Consider the following 18,379-nt stretch of genomic DNA (forward strand, 5'->3'; position numbering starts at 1 on the left):
CATCGCTCAATGTTGATAGTCGCTTTTCTGGATAAGGTATGGCAATACAATTTCTTTGTACTGTACATACCTTCAGGCTCTTTGGGGTTTTTTAAGCAAACCCGAAGCAGGCTCTTGTCGATCATTCCCATAACAATAGTCTCATTGCAGGCTACCAGATGAGTTAAGGATTCCCTCGGGCTACGGTCAGATTTGATTTTGCAAAAAAAAACATTCGAAAACCACCGGAAAGGCATACACTCAGTCGATTACTCGAATGCTAATGCATAAAAGCTGTTAACCTATCTATTAAACATTATGCGATCATGTTTCAACGGGTTTACTCCAGTCGATACGAGTATAAAGGTATCAGTATCTACAACAGCCTAGAGCTACAGTAGAATCAGGAAAATAGGCGCCAAAGGCAGAGGAAATTTAAAAAAATATTATGGTTTAACATTTTGGAAAAGCGAGGGACGATACATTGCTGATAAAATATAAGTTTATGTGTATATGTTTTATGTGTAACTAGTACATTTTACTAAATTTGTACAGTAAGTACATGTTAGCAGGATATAATCATTTTGAATTATAATATAAGTTTATTAGTAATTAATTTGCAAGTTAACGGACCACTTGCAGAGAGTCAACAAAACAAATCGGCCTAGGAAAATTATCATTCTAAACTTACTTGAATTCAATTTTTAATTTCTTAAACATCGGTGTCTCCTGTTCAGTTTTCGTAAGTTGACTGATAGGCTGCAAATTAGAAAACAGACGTACGCCTCAGAGAATTGTATATGTTCAAACAATCAGACTACACCCTATATAGGGGAAAAAAAACTACTTCTGAAGAGACAGATGAAGAAAAAGCATGTTAAAGTATGTCAATAATCGAATTCAAAGGGAAATCGGATAACTGAATTCAAATAGTACAGATCTTACATTTTGGGGTACTGCAGGGTTAAAGGACGCGTAGGATAAGGCTCTCGGCATTGGCTCGGACGTCTGTTGCTCATATTGATCTAGCGACATCATTTTGACTTGAATAAGCCGCACTTCTACCGTTGTTAACGGCGCTGACCAACTATGAAAATTAAGAGGAAACGTTAGTCTCTACCGCGCGACATTTGAGACACCGTCGCTTCATTTCAAGAACGCGCAATCTGGCGCAAATCCAACCTTTTACCTACATTTATATTTATGCGCATCTTAATCTTGCAATAATTTCAGACGGAACATTAATTCAATGGAATATGAATCTTGCAAGCTTGTAGTAGTTTAACTGCTTCTTTTCATCTTTTCAGGGAGAATCATGGAGAATCTTTTCAGGGAAAACGTTTATCAATTTCTACATCAATAAACCTAGCTTATTGGCTAGTAATGAATCATTCAACTCTGAATAAGGAGAACTGTCATCAATACTATAACTAAATCACAAGCTTCAAAAATGTATTGTAACAGGTAAGTCGAGCTCTCTATATCAGTATAACTCAAAACACGATTTATTATCAGTCAGCATAACGAAACAAAGCGGTTTATAAATAATCGGAGATTTTCCAAAGCTATATATTCTTATATTAATACCGGGGCAGCACGTAAGTGCCAGTACGTCTGTTTGATTATTTGATAATTATAGGCTAACTTGAAATAACTGCACTTGCTTGACTACGCTCAAATCATAGTGGCGCCGGTTTACGGGGCAATGCCCGTCATATGGGCTAAAATGATCATTCTGGTTGGTTCCTCCTACTGCAAATAGCAACCTAAAATCTTTTGTAGACTTATGAGTATACTAATGATTATCTACCCATATCAAAAAACGAAAAGATGAAAACGAAAAGAAAAGCAACCTGGAATATACAAATAATGCTGGTTTTGAACTGCAATTGTAGCTCCCTGCACACGATGTTAGTCAACCCCTAAACCTGATAGACCTTTAGATCGTTGCGAAGGGTACGCGTCGGGTAGTCTAGATTCGAAATCTGTCGGAATTAGCGGTCCGAAACAACAGTTAACGATCATAGCAGGTATAAAACTAAGAACATTTATTAAATTGTTGACAATATAGCACATCGAAGGTGCACTTATTTTTACGCGGTTGACCCCTAAACTGTGCGTTATCTGTCTACACCCTTCGTGTCTAGGACGAACTCAATATACATAGATCTTTGTCAGCCAGAACCGACCGAGTAGTAGTTCCACCAATGAATGCTTTCAATGAAAAAAAAATTTCCAAAGGAACGTTATAAGTGAGAATGTACGGAAAATACGATACGTTTGTTATTACAGTTACTCAGATAGGCTAGGGTCGCTTTATGAAACATCAGGTAACGCTTTCTTACATTCTTCTAGTATCGTTCACTTATGTTTCACTCCCCGCCGAAGAAATTTCTAGTGGCGCACAAACAAAATGTGTAGTCGGTCACATTAGATCGACTTGGAAACCTGCTGTCGTTCTATGTTTTGGCTGATGAACGCATCCTAGAGACATCGCCGTTAACGGGCGCTTAGCCACGATTCATGTATATGGATTAAATGTGTGATATTTACTCAGTGTAGCAACTCTGCCCAACTGTTAGAACACTCTAATGCTGTCACTAACCTTTCCTCCCAATAAGCAATAAGACGTGTGCAATTTTCAAGACGGTGCCTCATTCAATAACTTCAAATCACAACAATCAACATCGTGTGCTCTTCCTGTGTATAACACGTCATAACAAATACATAATAATCTAAACCAGAATATTAGTCCCGTCTAAATAAAGGAGGTTTACGTTGAATACTTAAACAAATAAATGGTAATATTGGTTAGGTATGTATGTTTATGCATAAATGCACTAATTTTTGTCAGTGGGGCTTATCTTTTTTATTTCAATATATTGTGCACACAGTTAGACGTATTTAGCTTGGAAAATGCGGACCAAATATCCTTAGAGTGCTAATTTGGTATTAGTTGATGAAACTGTTACTTTTTATCAGTAAAGCTTCTTTTTTTTGGTATTGCCCCTCTAAGCTTCTAATAGGTGACGCTGATGTTTGTTGTGCACTAAGTGGCGATGTAGTTACTTCCGTCTTGGCCAGCGGAATGGGGCTTGTTGGTGTGATTTGTTTGAGTACCGTTTTTTCTGTGACACTTCGTCTGTATTTTTGGTACAAGAGCAGCTCCGAATTCGCTCTGCCATGACGCAAAACCGGCGGATTACTCGTGTAACCCTAGCAAACGACGTTTTCATTCTCTCCGAGACATTTATACGCTAAGCGATATACCACAACAAGTGCGTTAACTTAGGTGTTAGTAGCAAGATTCGTACACATTATCTCACGCAGGTTTTACTGTTCAATATTTCATATTAACTGTTGTCTCGGTTTACAAATTAAATTGTTAGAAACAATACTGCGTACAAATGTATCTAGATAATGATGACCATAGTATTGTAAGGTATGGTTGCTTAATGTAATATACGTTGCAGTTACAAAAAGATATTACATAGAAGCACGCATTCATTTAGTGGTCCTTGATATCTATCTTGTTTCCAGTTATTTAGTTTTACTTATAAAATTTCTAGACATCTATATGCCCGTATAATGCGCCAACATATGGCGCTGAACCGGTACTTCGGAAAAATGCTTCAAGTGCTTTTTTTGTGTACTGCATGCCCCACATTATGATGTCGTCCGATTTAACGAATATATTTTAAGGGTCTTCATTCAGCACACATTTGACAAGTATTACCTTGGTTTTATAAAATTAAGAATTCCACATCTGGCTCAGAGAGTATGTAGCCGGGCCTAGGCTACCTAACAGACTGTATGCGTTTTTGCGAACTTCTCATATGTGCACAATTTTGCGGTCTCGTCTTAACCATGTCAGGAAAAATGGGAGGGTCAACGGATTTGTCAGTCTTGGATTTATAGCAAACTGAAGGTGGTGTTTCAGCTGCAGATTCGAAGTAAATTGGTATCAATCACCTCGCTAGCAACTGCAAAACTTAGAAGCCACGAACCTTACCACAACCGCACGAGAGATCAAGTTTTTCATTTAAGAAACAAAGCTGAAGTTACCGAATAACGGCAACAAGGAAAACATTATTTCCGTGGATCACCAAAATCGGCAAATTTACTTACTTCTAATGCAAATGCTTTCTCAGAACTGTTTCAACATAAAATGAGATTAAAGGTAATACTTCCTATCATACGAGTGTGAAACATAAGTTGTTATTAATAGAAACGTGCTAAAGGAAAATAGAATGACTGATGTATTGTTTTAGCCATTTCTCGTTAGGTGGCTATTGTATCGATGCGCTATTAGCATAACTTCGAATCGCTAAGCGATGTATCGCTGATTTATATTTGCGCGACGGGGATAAGGATACTATGGCGAAAACCAAGTATGCTAAGTTGGTGGCAAGCTTTCTGCATGTCCAGGAAAAGTTGATATTAGGGAAATTATAGGCCATGAAAGCCATGCAAACAATACAGCCTAACAATGACGACTATGTCTCACGTTGAAAACATTTTTGAGATACGTTTTACGCTACTTACAGCTAACGACTGAGGTGAAGCAATGACCACTGCCTTAAACGCTTTTGAGAAATAGTTGAAAAGTTGAAACAACTTCGATTCCACGGAGGCTGTAATAGGCTTATCCAAGTAGCGTCAGCCGCAGTGATCGCTGAACAGACGATAGCTCTGGACAGTGCGTGTCCCTTCGCCGTGGCCAGAAAGGGAGAAAAAGGTATTAACAATATCACAAACAAAAATATGTGTCTTGCTGGGTAAGGTATTTCTTAGGTGTCAGTAAGAAGATAGTACTAAACGTAAATTATCCTGTCACTGATATATCTCTGTTTGATGCTCTTCAACAACGATTGTACTTTCTTATTCACCCCTATAGACAATATAGAAGAAAGTTAACATGTGATCTTAAACGCAGTTCTGCGTAGATGTTGTCATGTTGTTGGTAGGGGTCGTAATCCCTAGAGCTTTGCACTGCCCTTTCCGTTCTGATTTTCAGGAACAGACTAAGTATTATTGACATCATCTGTCCAACGTTCGTTTTGAGTTAAATTTGCCGTGATGAGTTTGCCACGCTTTTAGTGAAACAAGAATTTTCATTTACTGATCATCCGCCAACACCTGATAGCGATGTTATTCATTCATTTAGTGCTTTATTGATGCTTTGATAACGTATCACTAGAATCGTACATTGGTTATAGAACATATGTCACAGTAATGCTCTCCAAATATATAAGGTATGCTATTGATTTTTAGCCTCTTTCCTCAGAAGATTGTATTTCCTTCTCGTGTAGCGAGTCTTACCTTTGACTGTGTTGATTTCGTTTGGGCACCCCGAAGAAAAACCCATTTATTCAGGGTATGTCAATTTTGTAATGAAGCGTAATCACGGAACGAAGCTTGCCGACTTCATTCAGTGATTGCTTCCTAACTTATATTCACCCGCAAAAAGTTGCACACTTTTCCCGATTATGGCTTTAATTAGGGCTTACATTCTGCAGCTGTTGCCCATCATGTGCCAGTTAGTGTACTTCTTGCAGTTTACTTAGCTTGCATACTCGTTGATTTTCGATTATTCGTGCCACTCAATTTAGGATGAGGACGGCAAAACATATACACGTAATAAATTAGCATAGGTACACACGGTTTCCAAGCTAGCCTTGGTCACAACTACGAATGGCCTAAGTCACATGCATAATTTAGAATTTTCCAAAGTGTAAGCCCGCTGAATGTATGTGAGCAGGTAACTGACAGCTAATACTTGAAATCTGTTTACTGAAACGGACGGGGTAAATTGTAGCGGTTACAACAAAGATAGTACAGATCCAAAATGTGTTTTGCCACTGTAACAAGGAACAGCCAGCGCCACTTATAGCTAATCTATGAGTGTGTAATAAATATGTTTAATAATTAATAAATCAGGCTAGGTGCGGCATCAGCGGATCAGATTAATTAAGATAACGGATAAGCCTAGTACAAATTAAAATTGACTTTAAAACCTAGTAATTCTAGCAGATGATTTTTTAGCAGTAAGAGACAGTTCTGCAATGCTCAGCCATGCGTGGTCGCATCAGACTCTAGCTAGTTTTCATGTCCAAAAAATGTGTATTTTAGTTCTGTCAATAGAATACGCCAAATCATAGAATTTTGTCTGATCTTTTTGCAGTGGCCTCACGACTTTAGGAGTCTATTTGAACATTCTATGCTTAGGACATATGTGCTAGTTCATAACTGAAATAAACAATTGTGTGCGTGTGCCCGCATTTAAATTTGTCTCGGTTGTTTTTGTTTTAGGCGTTGTTCAGATGGAGTCTGCTACGGCAAGTAAAAAATATCTTTGTGATTGTCTAATAAAATGTAGCTTAGATTGGTGCTGAGCAATGTTGCTATGACCTTCCTCATCTGTCACAAGCTTTACTTATCAACTATTGTAGCAGTTTTCGTGTTCGGGTGTAGTTGTGGTCGACAGTGGGCAATTACTAGTAGTGCATGTTGGCAACTTCGTGCCAGGGATTATCTTCTTTATGGTCGCGCCTTGCCACTATGCGGTCCTATCCAGTGAACATACACATCGTAGAATAGTGCACGGCAAGGACTCGAGTATTGTTTCTGTTTGTTTAAACATGTTCGGTTTATTTAGTTCGCTTCATAAAACAGTATGTTGACCTATGTGACTTCCTATATTGTTTATCTATACTACTGTCTAGTTTTTTTTTGTAATAATACCGTTATTGTCTCTAAATTCATTTCTTCTATGCTTTTAACTAGCGGCAACAAACTTTTACAGCGTAACTCATTCATGTTTACTAAACATTATGGAGGGCTACACAAAAATTATTTACGTACCGAAAAACGTTTATCAATGAATACTTTCGAAAAGCTTTCGTAAATAGATGCTGTTTAGTGATTCATAGGATGAAAATAATTTAAGCTTGTGAAGCAGACAACTCTCCATGAACCTCATAAATCGAACTGAAGTCCATTTCAGTTTGAGCCCGATTACCCGCGCTAGCCCAATCTTTAAATATCAACCTTGTTAGGATAGAAACTTTCTCTATAAATGTCTCAATTATTTAATTCAATGAATATTTCCTTCGACACATCGTACGATTGTGCTCATAATATCAGTATGTGTATATATATATATATAGCGGCACATGACAGGGAACGCCACTATTTCATGTTCTACAATAGTCGCGCCATGCTCATACAACGATAGAAGTGAGAGGATCATTGTTACATATACAAAATAGGCAGTACATTACCACCAGTTCTCAATGGTTTTCAGTAGAACAGGCTGCTCAATCCCGCAGTGCCGTGATATTCTGTAAACTAACTAGATTTGGAGTGCCTATTGTTTCTATAAGTGTTCCCTTCACAGTGGTCTACGACCAAGTAAACATGTAAGCAACCTTTCTTCCGATGTCTTCCCTGCTGGTCGGTAAAACATAGCTCAGGCATTAGCCTGCATCAGTGCGGTAATGACGCTCAGAATACGACCGCTGTTCTGAGTTTAATTTCAACATATAGTCCTACTATATTAGAACGACAGATCGTTGTCAACACTAGGGAAGCATCAGAAAGACAGATCGGCTGAAGGATTTTCACCGCTCTTCGCGCCAGTTGAATTTAGTAATAGGGCCATCGCCGGTTCGGCAGAGATTTTATTACGGCTCAACTGATCCCAGAACAGGGCGGATCCTTGTGGTTGGGTCCTTGAGCAAATGATACCTGCCTGAAAGCCTGTATGCGATCGCCTCGCCCTTCCTTGGAATAATCAACGCGTACATGAAAGAGTTGAAAAAGTACTTAGCTGGAGGTGCTGTTATGAAAAGCATTGTAGTTCTGAGTTTTTAGTGACGCCCCTATGACGTCACTTCCAAGATCCCTTTAGAAACTATTACCCCTGTCTAGAAGTTAACTTAGCGCTTTTGTACGCGCTTTCAATATAAGCTATAAAAAAGCTAATATCTATTTTGAACATCAGCTTCAAGTTGTAGCTCCGAAACTTACGCTTATCTCTTATGGTGTGAGCTTCAGCAATGTGATTAATGGGTTGTCTGTTATGCGATGACTATCAGCAACCGTGCATCGATTGTTTCAACCATAGAGAACTTGAGCGACGTCTGGCTTGAGTCCGAGACTAACCGTATGCCTATTTGTTCTCCTGTAATCAATTAAATGAAATCCATCAATTGAGTCTTTATTGGAGCATTATGAAGTTTTTTTGAAAGAACTACTGTTCACTTGTTGTAGCCAGTATCAGGATAGATGCCTCCATTTAATGTCGAATTGTTAATTTTCATATATATATATATATATATATATATATATATATTCAGATTTATCCAAAATCTATCTATGCTGACTGTGTCTATTCAAATAGGTTCGAAAGGCTAGTTGCCTGTATATTTAGGTTCACAACACAGTGGATGTACTTGTTATACCTCATAGGTATTCTAACCCGCAAATAGGTTAGAGTAGACAGTGAGTGCTAGGTATCTGATAGATGTTTTGTAGGCTAAACGATGAAGATATGATAGTGGCTATTGTAACATAGCAACTGAAGAAGTGCTTTTCGGTATAGAACACGTAGAGTGCGAGTCATCATGTTAGTGTGCCATATCGCTGTTGTCTTGCAGTCCATGAGTGCTTTATATAAACAGAAATGTAATATAATTACTAACACAGTCGAACGATAGAGTGAATCCAGTGAAAATGAAGAAGACGAACGATCGCAGTTCCTTTGGTCACACGTTGTTAACGAATAGCACCCAAAAGTAGAGCAAAAATCTGGTGTCGTTTGGCCCCGGTAACTGTTGGATAATGCGCTTCTTAATATTCCCATGGCGTCCCATATTGTATACGAATTTTTCCATATTGCTATAAACCAATCATAAGTCCGAAATGTCTGGCTGAACCGAAACTGAAGGAACGCTAACTGAAGGAACTGAATAAACGATATTGGTAATACTCTATGGTTAGGTTACGCCTGCGTGCCATTGGTGCGCTAGCAGAAATAGATGTGGAGCACCACAAAGAAATATGTAGATAGTGCGTAAATCTAGATCATACTGGGTAATATGGTTTTGTTTTAGCAAGCAGATTTTTGTAACGAATTACCACTTATTTCGTGATGTGTTAGCATTTTTTTTTTGCTTGCGTGAAGTTGACATTTCTTAGTCAATTTGGTATCTTGAACTGAACAGCCTCTTTAACTTTTCTGTAACTTAGAGTCTACACGTCAGCTACAAGACAGCTTGGAGTCTGGCTCATATTTTACGGTAATCTAACTTGAGTTGATTTTTATGGATCTAAGAGGAACGTGATGCCGAAAACCGTCTGCTAGGCTGGTCGCTGGCCTCTCGAATGCTTTTGGAGTATTGCCAGGTAAATGGTGGAGGAAAATTATAATTTCGAAAAGGGAAGGGGTTAACTAGGCGACTATTGTACGAATGAAGTGGCGCTGCACGACGATCTGGTAAAGCGGCATTCTTACAAGCGTACGGATAATATGTATTGTTGTCTACAATGGACGGTTTACACGAGTATAATAACGAGTGCAATTGAACAATGATACGAATCAGGCGGGTTGTGCGCTAGCGAAAACTAGCTGAAGGGATAACGCCGACATATCGGAAACGCTGTCCAAAATCGTTACTCACCAGAGCGCGACGATCGCCAGCTGAAAGTTATAAACGAAAGTGTTGTAAGTTCTGCGATGTTTGCAATTGAATGCTTGGGTGTGCAGCGACCTGGAAGAATCCGGCGGCCGGGCGATAAAACTACCGTCTCAAAAATGAAAATGGACAGATGTCTGTTAGATCAGTGCGTTTGTGGCTCGGTATCGAGCAAATCGGAATAGATTTGTAGCAAAACTAAACAATTATAAATAGATTACTGTTCTAATAGTTTTAGAAGAATAACAAACAGCGAATTAAGCTATACGAAAAGTTTCAGCTCCAGTTTGAATGATCTGATTAACGGTACGGTTCTGATAAGTTGTCATGAAGTTAGGATGTTAGTACGATTGAAATAAAACGCTGCGGTATAGGAAATCTGTCCAGACAAAATAGCGTATATATTAAAAGTAGAAAGAGTCCTTTAGACTAGTGGTCGCAATATAATGGTTTTTACTGAAGGATTATTAGTAGCTTGCTATAGACTATCGTCACGTTATTCGTTGAAAAATTAACGATGATTTAATAGAAAATGATTTAAATCATAATTACAGGATTCTCTAGAGGAGTGGAGCTAGCCGATGGGAATAGTTACGGCAACGACATTTTATTTTCTAATAATGCCCTAAAACATCGGCCGATAGTTTCTGTACTACTAATAGATCGGTCTTTCTAGGACGTAATCTTCTGATGCTGTGAGATGTGTGGATGTCGCGTTCGAAATTTGCACCAAGATCTTCGCTGAACCTCTATTAAAGTTGTGTTTACTACAGTCAGAACAATATGGAGCGCAGCGACTTCTCGGGTGATTGGCAAAGGCGATCGCATTGTTGATCGATCAATAACTGGACTCCGGCGCTTGCATACTGATTTCGTTTACCTGCCTGCTTTGTTTTTACTTATCATTCAGTATAGCCGATTTGCTTAGGCTACTCTAGCATACCAAGATGTTACAAAAAAGGTCCAACTGATTTTACGACAAGATACAAACAAAAAATGATAGCTTCCTATTTATAAAGCTCCAACTACAAAGCTACCCTGTCATAGCTGCTGGAGCGAGATCTACTAATATCATGTACACATATATATTGGACGTGTGTATTTCAGCCAGGGCATGTGCGTACGTAACTGATTTTGGCTGTACCGTTAAGTCAGTCGCTTGCAGGTCTGTCGTTGTTGCACTTTGGTCATGACATCGAGAAACACGTAAACAGTGCGCTCTCTGAGATATGGCGTGCACAGTGATGCACGCATATGCCGTGGTCAGAGCTACTTCGACAGACATACATCGAGACTCGTCTTCTCTGTCTCGGGGTCTAGCTCCGCGTCGGCCGCTCATTCACTGGTGAGTAGGTTCTCTTTCACAGATAACAGTGTTGCCCCGTGTTTTTTGTTTTGTCCTCTTTTACAGAATGGTATAAGCGCATACTCCAGCATTAGCAGCAGCAATAACAGCATTGGCAATCCGAAACGACCGGGGTGGGCGTCATAGCTGTGCTACGTATTGTTGTTCAAGACGATATCGTTGTCGTTGCCGTCGTCGACAGGGCCCGGCTTCCCATTTTCCTCTCCCACTAGCGTCTCTTCTAATATTCTGTCACGGTTTCTCTCGGAGCCCGATGGTTTGTTGCCGCCGTTGCCGGCGCTCGCAGCCGTTCGAAGCATCGAAATCGACTGCTGGCCAATCAGAGATCGAGACAGACAGGGAGCCGAGACCAACCCGACGCTTCTGTTGGCTCCGCCCTTGTGGCGCCGCCCAAACACCGCGCGGTCAATAGAGCCATCAGACATGATGCAGCTCATACAGATAGCAAACGAAAACGCCGCAGCAGCGGTTCTTTGAGTCAAACTGAGCGCTCTTTTCTCGGCTGTAGCTTGTATTTTGCGGGTCAACACAGGGGGCTTTCTCGCTCTTTAGGTGTGGTATATGTGTCTGTGTATACATTTCTAGTATGTATGTGCGTGTGTGTATGTGCGTCAGAAGGGCTGGGGTTGTCGGGGGAGTCGGATTACTGGGGACGATAAGAAGACCCTGGAACCTGAACTGGCTTGAACGGTGCTGTCGGATCAGAGCACGAACGTCGTCGTTAGTTCGCGGCTTCGCTGCCTCCCGGGTCGATAGACGCCCGGCAGTTCCAACCTATCCAACAGTAATTCGAGGACTATTGCGCCGCAGTACTGCTCGTTATGGTGGCCGTGGCCGTCAACGATGCCCCCTGTGCCAGCCTGTTCTTCCGCGGTAGAAAATCACATAAAAACACACATCGCCTACAGCGGCATAATCTCTGTGCTAGCATCAAACGAAGAGAAGTCCATCTACGAGAAGGCATTAGGAGGTAAATAAACAGGTTAATTTTGCAAAACTCCAACATAATCACAGCTAGAAAACTATATATATATATTAAAAGATGCTCATATATATATATATCCCTAAATGAACTCCCAGTTCAGAAGTAGACTGGTTGACAATGTTTTCACTATTTGTGATTAATAACAGACAAAGCGACAACTAACCGAAAAGAGCCAATCCCTTGAAGAAAGCTGGTAGTCAAACAATAAGTCTACGTTGGGATGTGTGTGCATACTATTGGATTTCAACGCCCTAAGCCATGTTTGCAACAAGTATTTTCATACATTCTATTCAAAGTAAACATATGAGGGAAAATTGAAGTAACGATTAACCACAGCCTTCAGTTGAATGCTGAATTACTTACCTCATTGTATTACCGTACATATTACAAGATCGAGACCGAGAGAGCTACCTGTAGGACATAAAAACCTTGATTTTTTCCGGTATTGATTGATACGTACCTGGTGCCACAAAAAACAAGTAAATACATTCACGGTTATCAAATGAACAGGTTGATGTAGAGTAACTTTTTTTGTCCGACATCCTTATATAACCTTAAGTCACCTTTATATAACCTTAAGGACGCAAGTTACATCTTTTTTTTTTTTTTTTTTTTTAGAGACACTGAAACTATGTTATATATGATAAAATTATAAGCAGAAGCTTCAGGATCCTTTTATGTTTATTCAACTGTCTATAAATGTATCTACTGAAAGAATTACTTTTCCTTTATATTTGCGTTCAAATGCTAAGGATTCGCCTCTAAAAACTTATTCATTTAGTATTGTGTTCGATATTGTTAGAGCTGCTAGTACATTACAAGATGGTTTTTTGTCAAGGAAGCCCATTCATCATAAAATCTGTTTCACGTATTGGAAGCCTTATCGTGCCTCACCATCTCCTTCTCCCTATTTAAATCCTACGGCATATAAATTTCATTCTTTCGATACAATCCAATATCGTTTTCATTGCTTGAAAACCATGTCTGGATACCGTCAGAGCCCTGGTATACTAGTTTTACTCGAGCCTATATCAGAACAGACACAATCCTTTTGATCAGAAGATGCTGCATTCGCGCATCGTAGAAATGTTATCAGTAAGTTTTAGAGGACGCACACTGCTCCCCTTCTTCCCGCCCTTGTTCCGTGTAACGTAGCATTGTTCTCTTTCAGCTAGTACCTTTAAATAACCGAAAAATACGACAAATGCACGTGTATACGTATCTTGAACTTGATTCCGCCCCCATCGGTGTTTGTGCACGCGAATCACCCCGGCCACCATGATGTAAAATAATCAAACTGCGGTACTTTGTTGTTGTTTCCGTAGCAAAATGACGTTTATCACGAACCGTCCATGACAGAGAAGTGAGCCCGTTGTAGCCGTTCACTCTGCCGGGAGTAGATCACGAAATTATAGCACATGCTAACACTGGCCCTCTAGTAGCCTCTATGGAATAGACTGATAATGACTGATCAGTTCCTGTCCTAGTCCGCAAAAGGCTGCAACACTCTTGCGGACTGCCGAAGCTGTCTCGTTTCTTCCTTCTTTTTTGGCCTCAAGTAGGCCAAATTTCGCTGTTGTTAGAAGCTATGAAGTGCACACAATTCACAAAATACTTAGTGAGTGCGGGATGACAGCGGTCGATCGCACGAAGCAGAACTGACTTTACGGGACGCTGCACAGCATATTCCTGCAACACGATTTGCAAACATACATTCTCGCTATTATTACTACTACTTCGTAATGAGGGTACGAAATGCGTTTAGAGCGGATTCGTGTGGTCCGATTCAGGACCGCTATTCGTACATCGATACATAATTACTAAAGGTACACGCGGTGATAAAAACGGTCACTCAGGACTTTTACATGGCTATCGACACTCAAGAGGTGAAGCCCTAGTAAGAATTATGCATAGCATATTATGAATAGACATGTGCCAATTAAAAGTAATACGTTCTTCATTGGTGTTTAAGAGCATCGGACCTTCTAAATTTTAAGCATTGGGGATCCGGTTCGAAGCAAGTACTTTGCATCTTTCAAAAAGTGCGGTAGTCCAAAAGCCAAAGATGTCTTGGAGCCCTAGCCAAGTCAAAGTTTTTGTCGGTTACAACATAATAGAACGAAGAACTAAGCTAAACATGAATTTACTGGACACACACATGCATAATTTATCATATACAATTTCACAGACATGGCTCTAGTTTGCGTTGAAGTATACGTCAAAAAGAGTATCGAATTCTGTGTATGAGAAAAATAAAGGTCAACACTCGAGTCATCTCTGCAATCCGGCAGTAGACTCCTCCGGGTTCATTGGTTTAGGTTAGGTTAGGTTTAGGTGTCTGTGCAGACATTCAGCCGTTACCGTGTGCTGACGCACGTCCTCCTCCTTCCCCCCGCCTACCTCCTCACGGGGCTCAAACTGATTCGTAGTCGCGTGGGCAAGGTCAGCAAACTGTACTCGAGGCAACGCGACACGCGATTTCTGATTTGTCACCCTTATCAAATATACCGAGCTATCCTGAAGCCGCAATTACCTACCGCACGTTGAAGGAAGCACCGAATTCGCGCACAGATGGGTTGAAGCTCAGGAAGGTTCTTTAGGAGCAAGCACGTGCCTCACATCGAAATGACATCGGTAACTGTACACTGAAGGTCGATAATAATGAAGATGGTGATCGCATAATCATGCTGTAACTTTGGAAACATAGATGGGATAGTGGCTCAAATCTGAAGGATCGAACCGCCATTGTTGTGACGACATTTCAGATCTCCGGTAATACGTATTGCATAGCGATCACGCGAAAGACCTTCGATGCCTGCTGGCATTACGCGTAATAGAATGGCAACCAAATAAAAAACCAGATTGTTCAAGGGAATGATTTTAGCGTTGCGATTTTTCATGGGTATATGGAAATATGATAATATCAATGTTCAGGTAGAGCGGTGACGGTGCTGTTTAAATTCTGCGAATTTTATGTTTGTTATTACCTGACGAACGGAACTAGCCATAAAGACAAAAAAAAAAGTAACAACAACGCTTGGTGCCGGAAGCGACACCAGTTGACGCTGTCGACAGCATAAGGTGGCGGCAACGGTTAATCCATGATCCGTAGTAGCCACTGAGGGGCACATTGTGCAATGATTGTTGGCTTCAAGAACGGAATGGAAACGTACAACGTCGTTTACTAAGCACGAGTAATTTTCGATTGGACGCTAGAAGAACTAAATGTATTTTGGGAACGTTTGTTTTATTCCTCTGTAACGTAAATGGCATACTGCAAATAAATGGGAACGTTCCTTAATTTATCCTGAACCTTAGTTCAGGCAAGGATGTACATTCGGAAGATCGGAAATATCTCGCGCTTAACTCTTGTCCATGGGCGCCTTCGTCATTCCAAAGTATGAAAAGTGCAATCGTTTTGTTCTCGAACGAAAAATTTAAATGAAGGGTATTGCTAAAAGACTTTAATGGAGCTGCGTCCATCTGTACGATACAGAAGACTTTGTGGAAGAACACGCGCATTGTACCAACAGATATAGACAAACACAAACAGCGACTGTCGGCAAGGCTTATTGTAAATCGATATTTCCAGTTCATTATCTTTTCTAGGATGGAAAGCCAAGCGTCGTGTAAATGCGTTACATTTGAAAAGATCTGTTGAAAAATGCAGAAAACCATTCAGCCAAAAAGAAAACACCCCCTCGCTTCGTAGCATCATTGTCGACGTACTTTTAAGGAACCACTATACGTACCTTAATCAATAATAATAAATAATAAATCGTATATGTCTTTCGTCAGCGTTTGTCTAGTCGTAAGAAAATCACTTAGTCTAAGATGTTGTTGTTTTCTACCTTTCATCTCGACCTGTATACGCAGCGCCACTGTCTGCCATTGTCGCGAACACACTGACACAACAAAAGATTTTAAACGTATTGGGAACGAAACAATTACTACGAAAATTACAAATAAGCTTGAAAAAGAGTCTGTCGGCTACTGAAACTCTATAGAGGAACAGTTATAAGTAAGTGACTGCTGAAGTGGCAGGATTCAGTTGGCGGCAAGTTGAAATAGCATGCTGCAACACAGCAGGAAAACCAGAGCGGTAGCATACTTGGTCTTACTGAGTTATTGTACCCGGCTGGCTGTAACCTGAGCAGATAATGTAACTGCTCGTACTTCTTATGCATTCATCCACCCACCTCGGGTGTCTAGGGCCCTCGCGTACTGTGTTGCCTGCCGCGTCCCCCTTGCCGCTATCTGCCACCACCATTATTTGATCCGAGCTTGTCCTTTAGACGCTGCCTTCATTTAGGACATGTGTACCCAACGTAGTCTTTATGCTAGTCGAAGGCAGCGTTAGAGCGGGTGGTTTAGCTTGGCCACACCACGCTAGTGCCCGCACTTGCTCGATGTAGCGGAGAGACAGATGAGGGCAATGTGTTAACCTTGCCCCTCCCCAGGAAGCTGACAGGCTAAACGACTAACTGGTTGATAGGTCCAGGCGATTTGCCTTCCCTAAAAGTGACTATGCCACATGATTGTATTCGCGCCGATCGAACTGAACACTAGCGGGGCTCTGGGGAACATTTCTCAGCGACGTATGCTCGTACAACGTGGGCACCATAATTATAAAAACAAATCTTGTCTTAAGGCAAAAATAAGGACAAGGCAATAAGTTTACATGTAATAAATTACTGCATATTTAAATACGGCCCTAATAACAGCGTGATACTAGCAAATAAAAACGAGGACGTGGCTATTAGACCTGGATAACACACATCATTTATATTTTGGCGGGCGGCATCACATTTTGAGAAGAAGTCTCTTATAGCTTACAATTATGATACCTTGAAGCTCCAACAATAATCTTAAATCTGCTTCTTAGTTTTATCGTACCATCTCTTTATTATGCTTATGGTACTGCATACTTTAGATCTTCTAATCCTTGATTTCTAAAACAACTAACAGGTGGAACATTCAAGTCTGCCAATCCGAACTGCGGAAAACGCTCTCTTGGACGGTATTATTCATTTACCTTTCGAATACTGTTATTTTGGGCAAGTCAAGACTTTGATTTTTTTGAGTGTAGCCAAATAATCTGACGTAGATATACTCAAGTGACTTAAGCGGCTGGTTCTCTGTACTTCATAAGAATATATCTACACATTAGCATTGCCTCCCTAGTTTATTTTGACTTGCTAGCAGTCGTTTTCGGTATCGAACGGAAAGCAGAACAACAGAAGTCAGCCCAAATGATTCATAATGATACGCGTACTCCTTAGAATATCTTTCAAACACTTCATAAGTGAAGTATGCGCTACTGTCAGTCGAAGAGCTTCTATTATACTCAAGCATGCTTCACTTCAATTCTGTTTTCTAACACAGAGTCTTTGAACTCCAATTAACCCCACAGTCAGTTAATCACTCTCGAGCCCTTGAAAGGATGACATGAGAGATAAACGTCATAAACATAAACGTCGCTTGTCGCCATTGAAGGAGATGAATAATCGTGCGCACAAAATTGGCGAAAACCACTGTCATGATTGTCCATGAAGAGGCGTTCTAAAGTCAACCAAAGAGAACTATTTCCGGTACAACTTCTAGTTTTTTCGGTTAAGGCTCTCTCTTACTTGAAGTACTTACTTCAAATATGATTGCAGAAAGCAGCTATTATTCCTTTACCTGTACGACTTTGCTGCTTTACAGTAGGGTTCGATGCCCGAATGATTTTACATCTGGGATAGTACTACTTTATCCCATTATGCTGGAGCTTCTGACTACTGGTTCATGAGAGTCTGTGTGTTGTAAAGGCGCTATTGGGAATCTTTCGACCCGGATCGTGGCTAAACTCGAGGTATTTTGCTGTCGTTAGAAGAAAGCCAGCCTGCAAAACTGTTTGTCTATTGATGCACGAAAGTATTCGATCCTTTTGTGGAATGGAGACATTTGCGTATGCGCACGATCTCAACAAGATGAGCGAATATCGTAGTTTTATGGCCGTTTGGTTTTCTGCTACATTGATGTGTCAAGCTAGCATCTTTAGAAATCAGTAGTTTATTTTGACGTCGTCACTCTAATCAATGGAAACCCGGATGTCGTACACTCAAGCCCTCTAAGCAACTTGGAGCCCTTGAATGGGTGACAGCTTCATTTGTCAAACTGCAAAGAGAGGATGCCGAGAGGACTTCAGAAAGAAACGTTAAGGGTTCCGACTCTGCCTGAAAGACCAACACTGGGGTTCAGGCCATCTTACCGAACATAAGGTGCACAGTCCGCTAGGACACGTAGCGGGGGGCTTGGAATATTCTGTGTCCTGAGGGCTGCGCTAACGTTCGTATGCCTTCGGAAGCG

At 40.6% G+C, this 18,379-nt stretch overlaps 1 protein-coding gene and 3 long non-coding RNA genes across 6 annotated transcripts in view; 2 read left to right on the forward strand and 2 right to left on the reverse strand.

The window, feature by feature from the left end:
• Positions 1-4,622, reverse strand: part of dor (vacuolar protein sorting-associated protein 18 dor) — a 15,416-nt gene extending 10,794 nt beyond the window's left edge. The window contains exons 1-4 of one of the 2 annotated variants that reach the window (XM_022849563.2): positions 4,525-4,622; positions 925-1,066; positions 671-738; positions 71-180 (exon numbers count right to left, since the gene is read on the reverse strand). In XM_022849563.2, the coding sequence (XP_022705298.1) occupies positions 71-180; positions 671-738; positions 925-1,017 (271 nt within the window). In that variant the 5' untranslated portion in view covers positions 1,018-1,066; positions 4,525-4,622. Of the gene's footprint in view, positions 1-70; positions 181-670; positions 739-924; positions 1,067-2,324; positions 2,445-4,524 lie in introns of those variants that run through there. The other variant, XM_022849562.2, reaches the window with a different exon arrangement.
• Positions 2,572-4,634, forward strand: LOC111269754 (uncharacterized). 2 transcript variants are annotated; one of them, XR_002685912.2, is made up of 4 exons: positions 2,572-2,794; positions 2,996-3,257; positions 3,854-4,159; positions 4,527-4,634. It is a non-coding gene; the product is annotated as an uncharacterized LOC111269754 (long non-coding RNA). The 2 variants fall into 2 exon arrangements; XR_015314684.1 differs by having other exon boundaries at positions 2,996-4,159.
• Positions 4,635-6,896: 2,262 nt separating this feature from the next.
• Positions 6,897-9,447, reverse strand: LOC111269752 (uncharacterized). Its single transcript, XR_002685910.2, has 4 exons — positions 9,121-9,447; positions 8,685-8,947; positions 8,011-8,164; positions 6,897-7,764 (listed from the first exon to the last, which is right to left on the reverse strand). It is a non-coding gene; the product is annotated as an uncharacterized LOC111269752 (long non-coding RNA).
• Positions 9,448-9,544: 97 nt separating this feature from the next.
• On the forward strand, positions 9,545-12,979 carry LOC111269753 (uncharacterized). The gene is made up of 2 exons (XR_002685911.2): positions 9,545-9,706; positions 10,785-12,979. It is a non-coding gene; the product is annotated as an uncharacterized LOC111269753 (long non-coding RNA).
• Positions 12,980-18,379: the final 5,400 nt, after the last annotated feature.

Source organism: Varroa jacobsoni, unplaced genomic scaffold (genome assembly GCF_002532875.2).
Source record: "Varroa jacobsoni isolate VJ856 unplaced genomic scaffold, vjacob_1.0 scaffold_1410, whole genome shotgun sequence".
Lineage (NCBI taxonomy): Eukaryota > Metazoa > Arthropoda > Arachnida > Mesostigmata > Varroidae > Varroa > Varroa jacobsoni.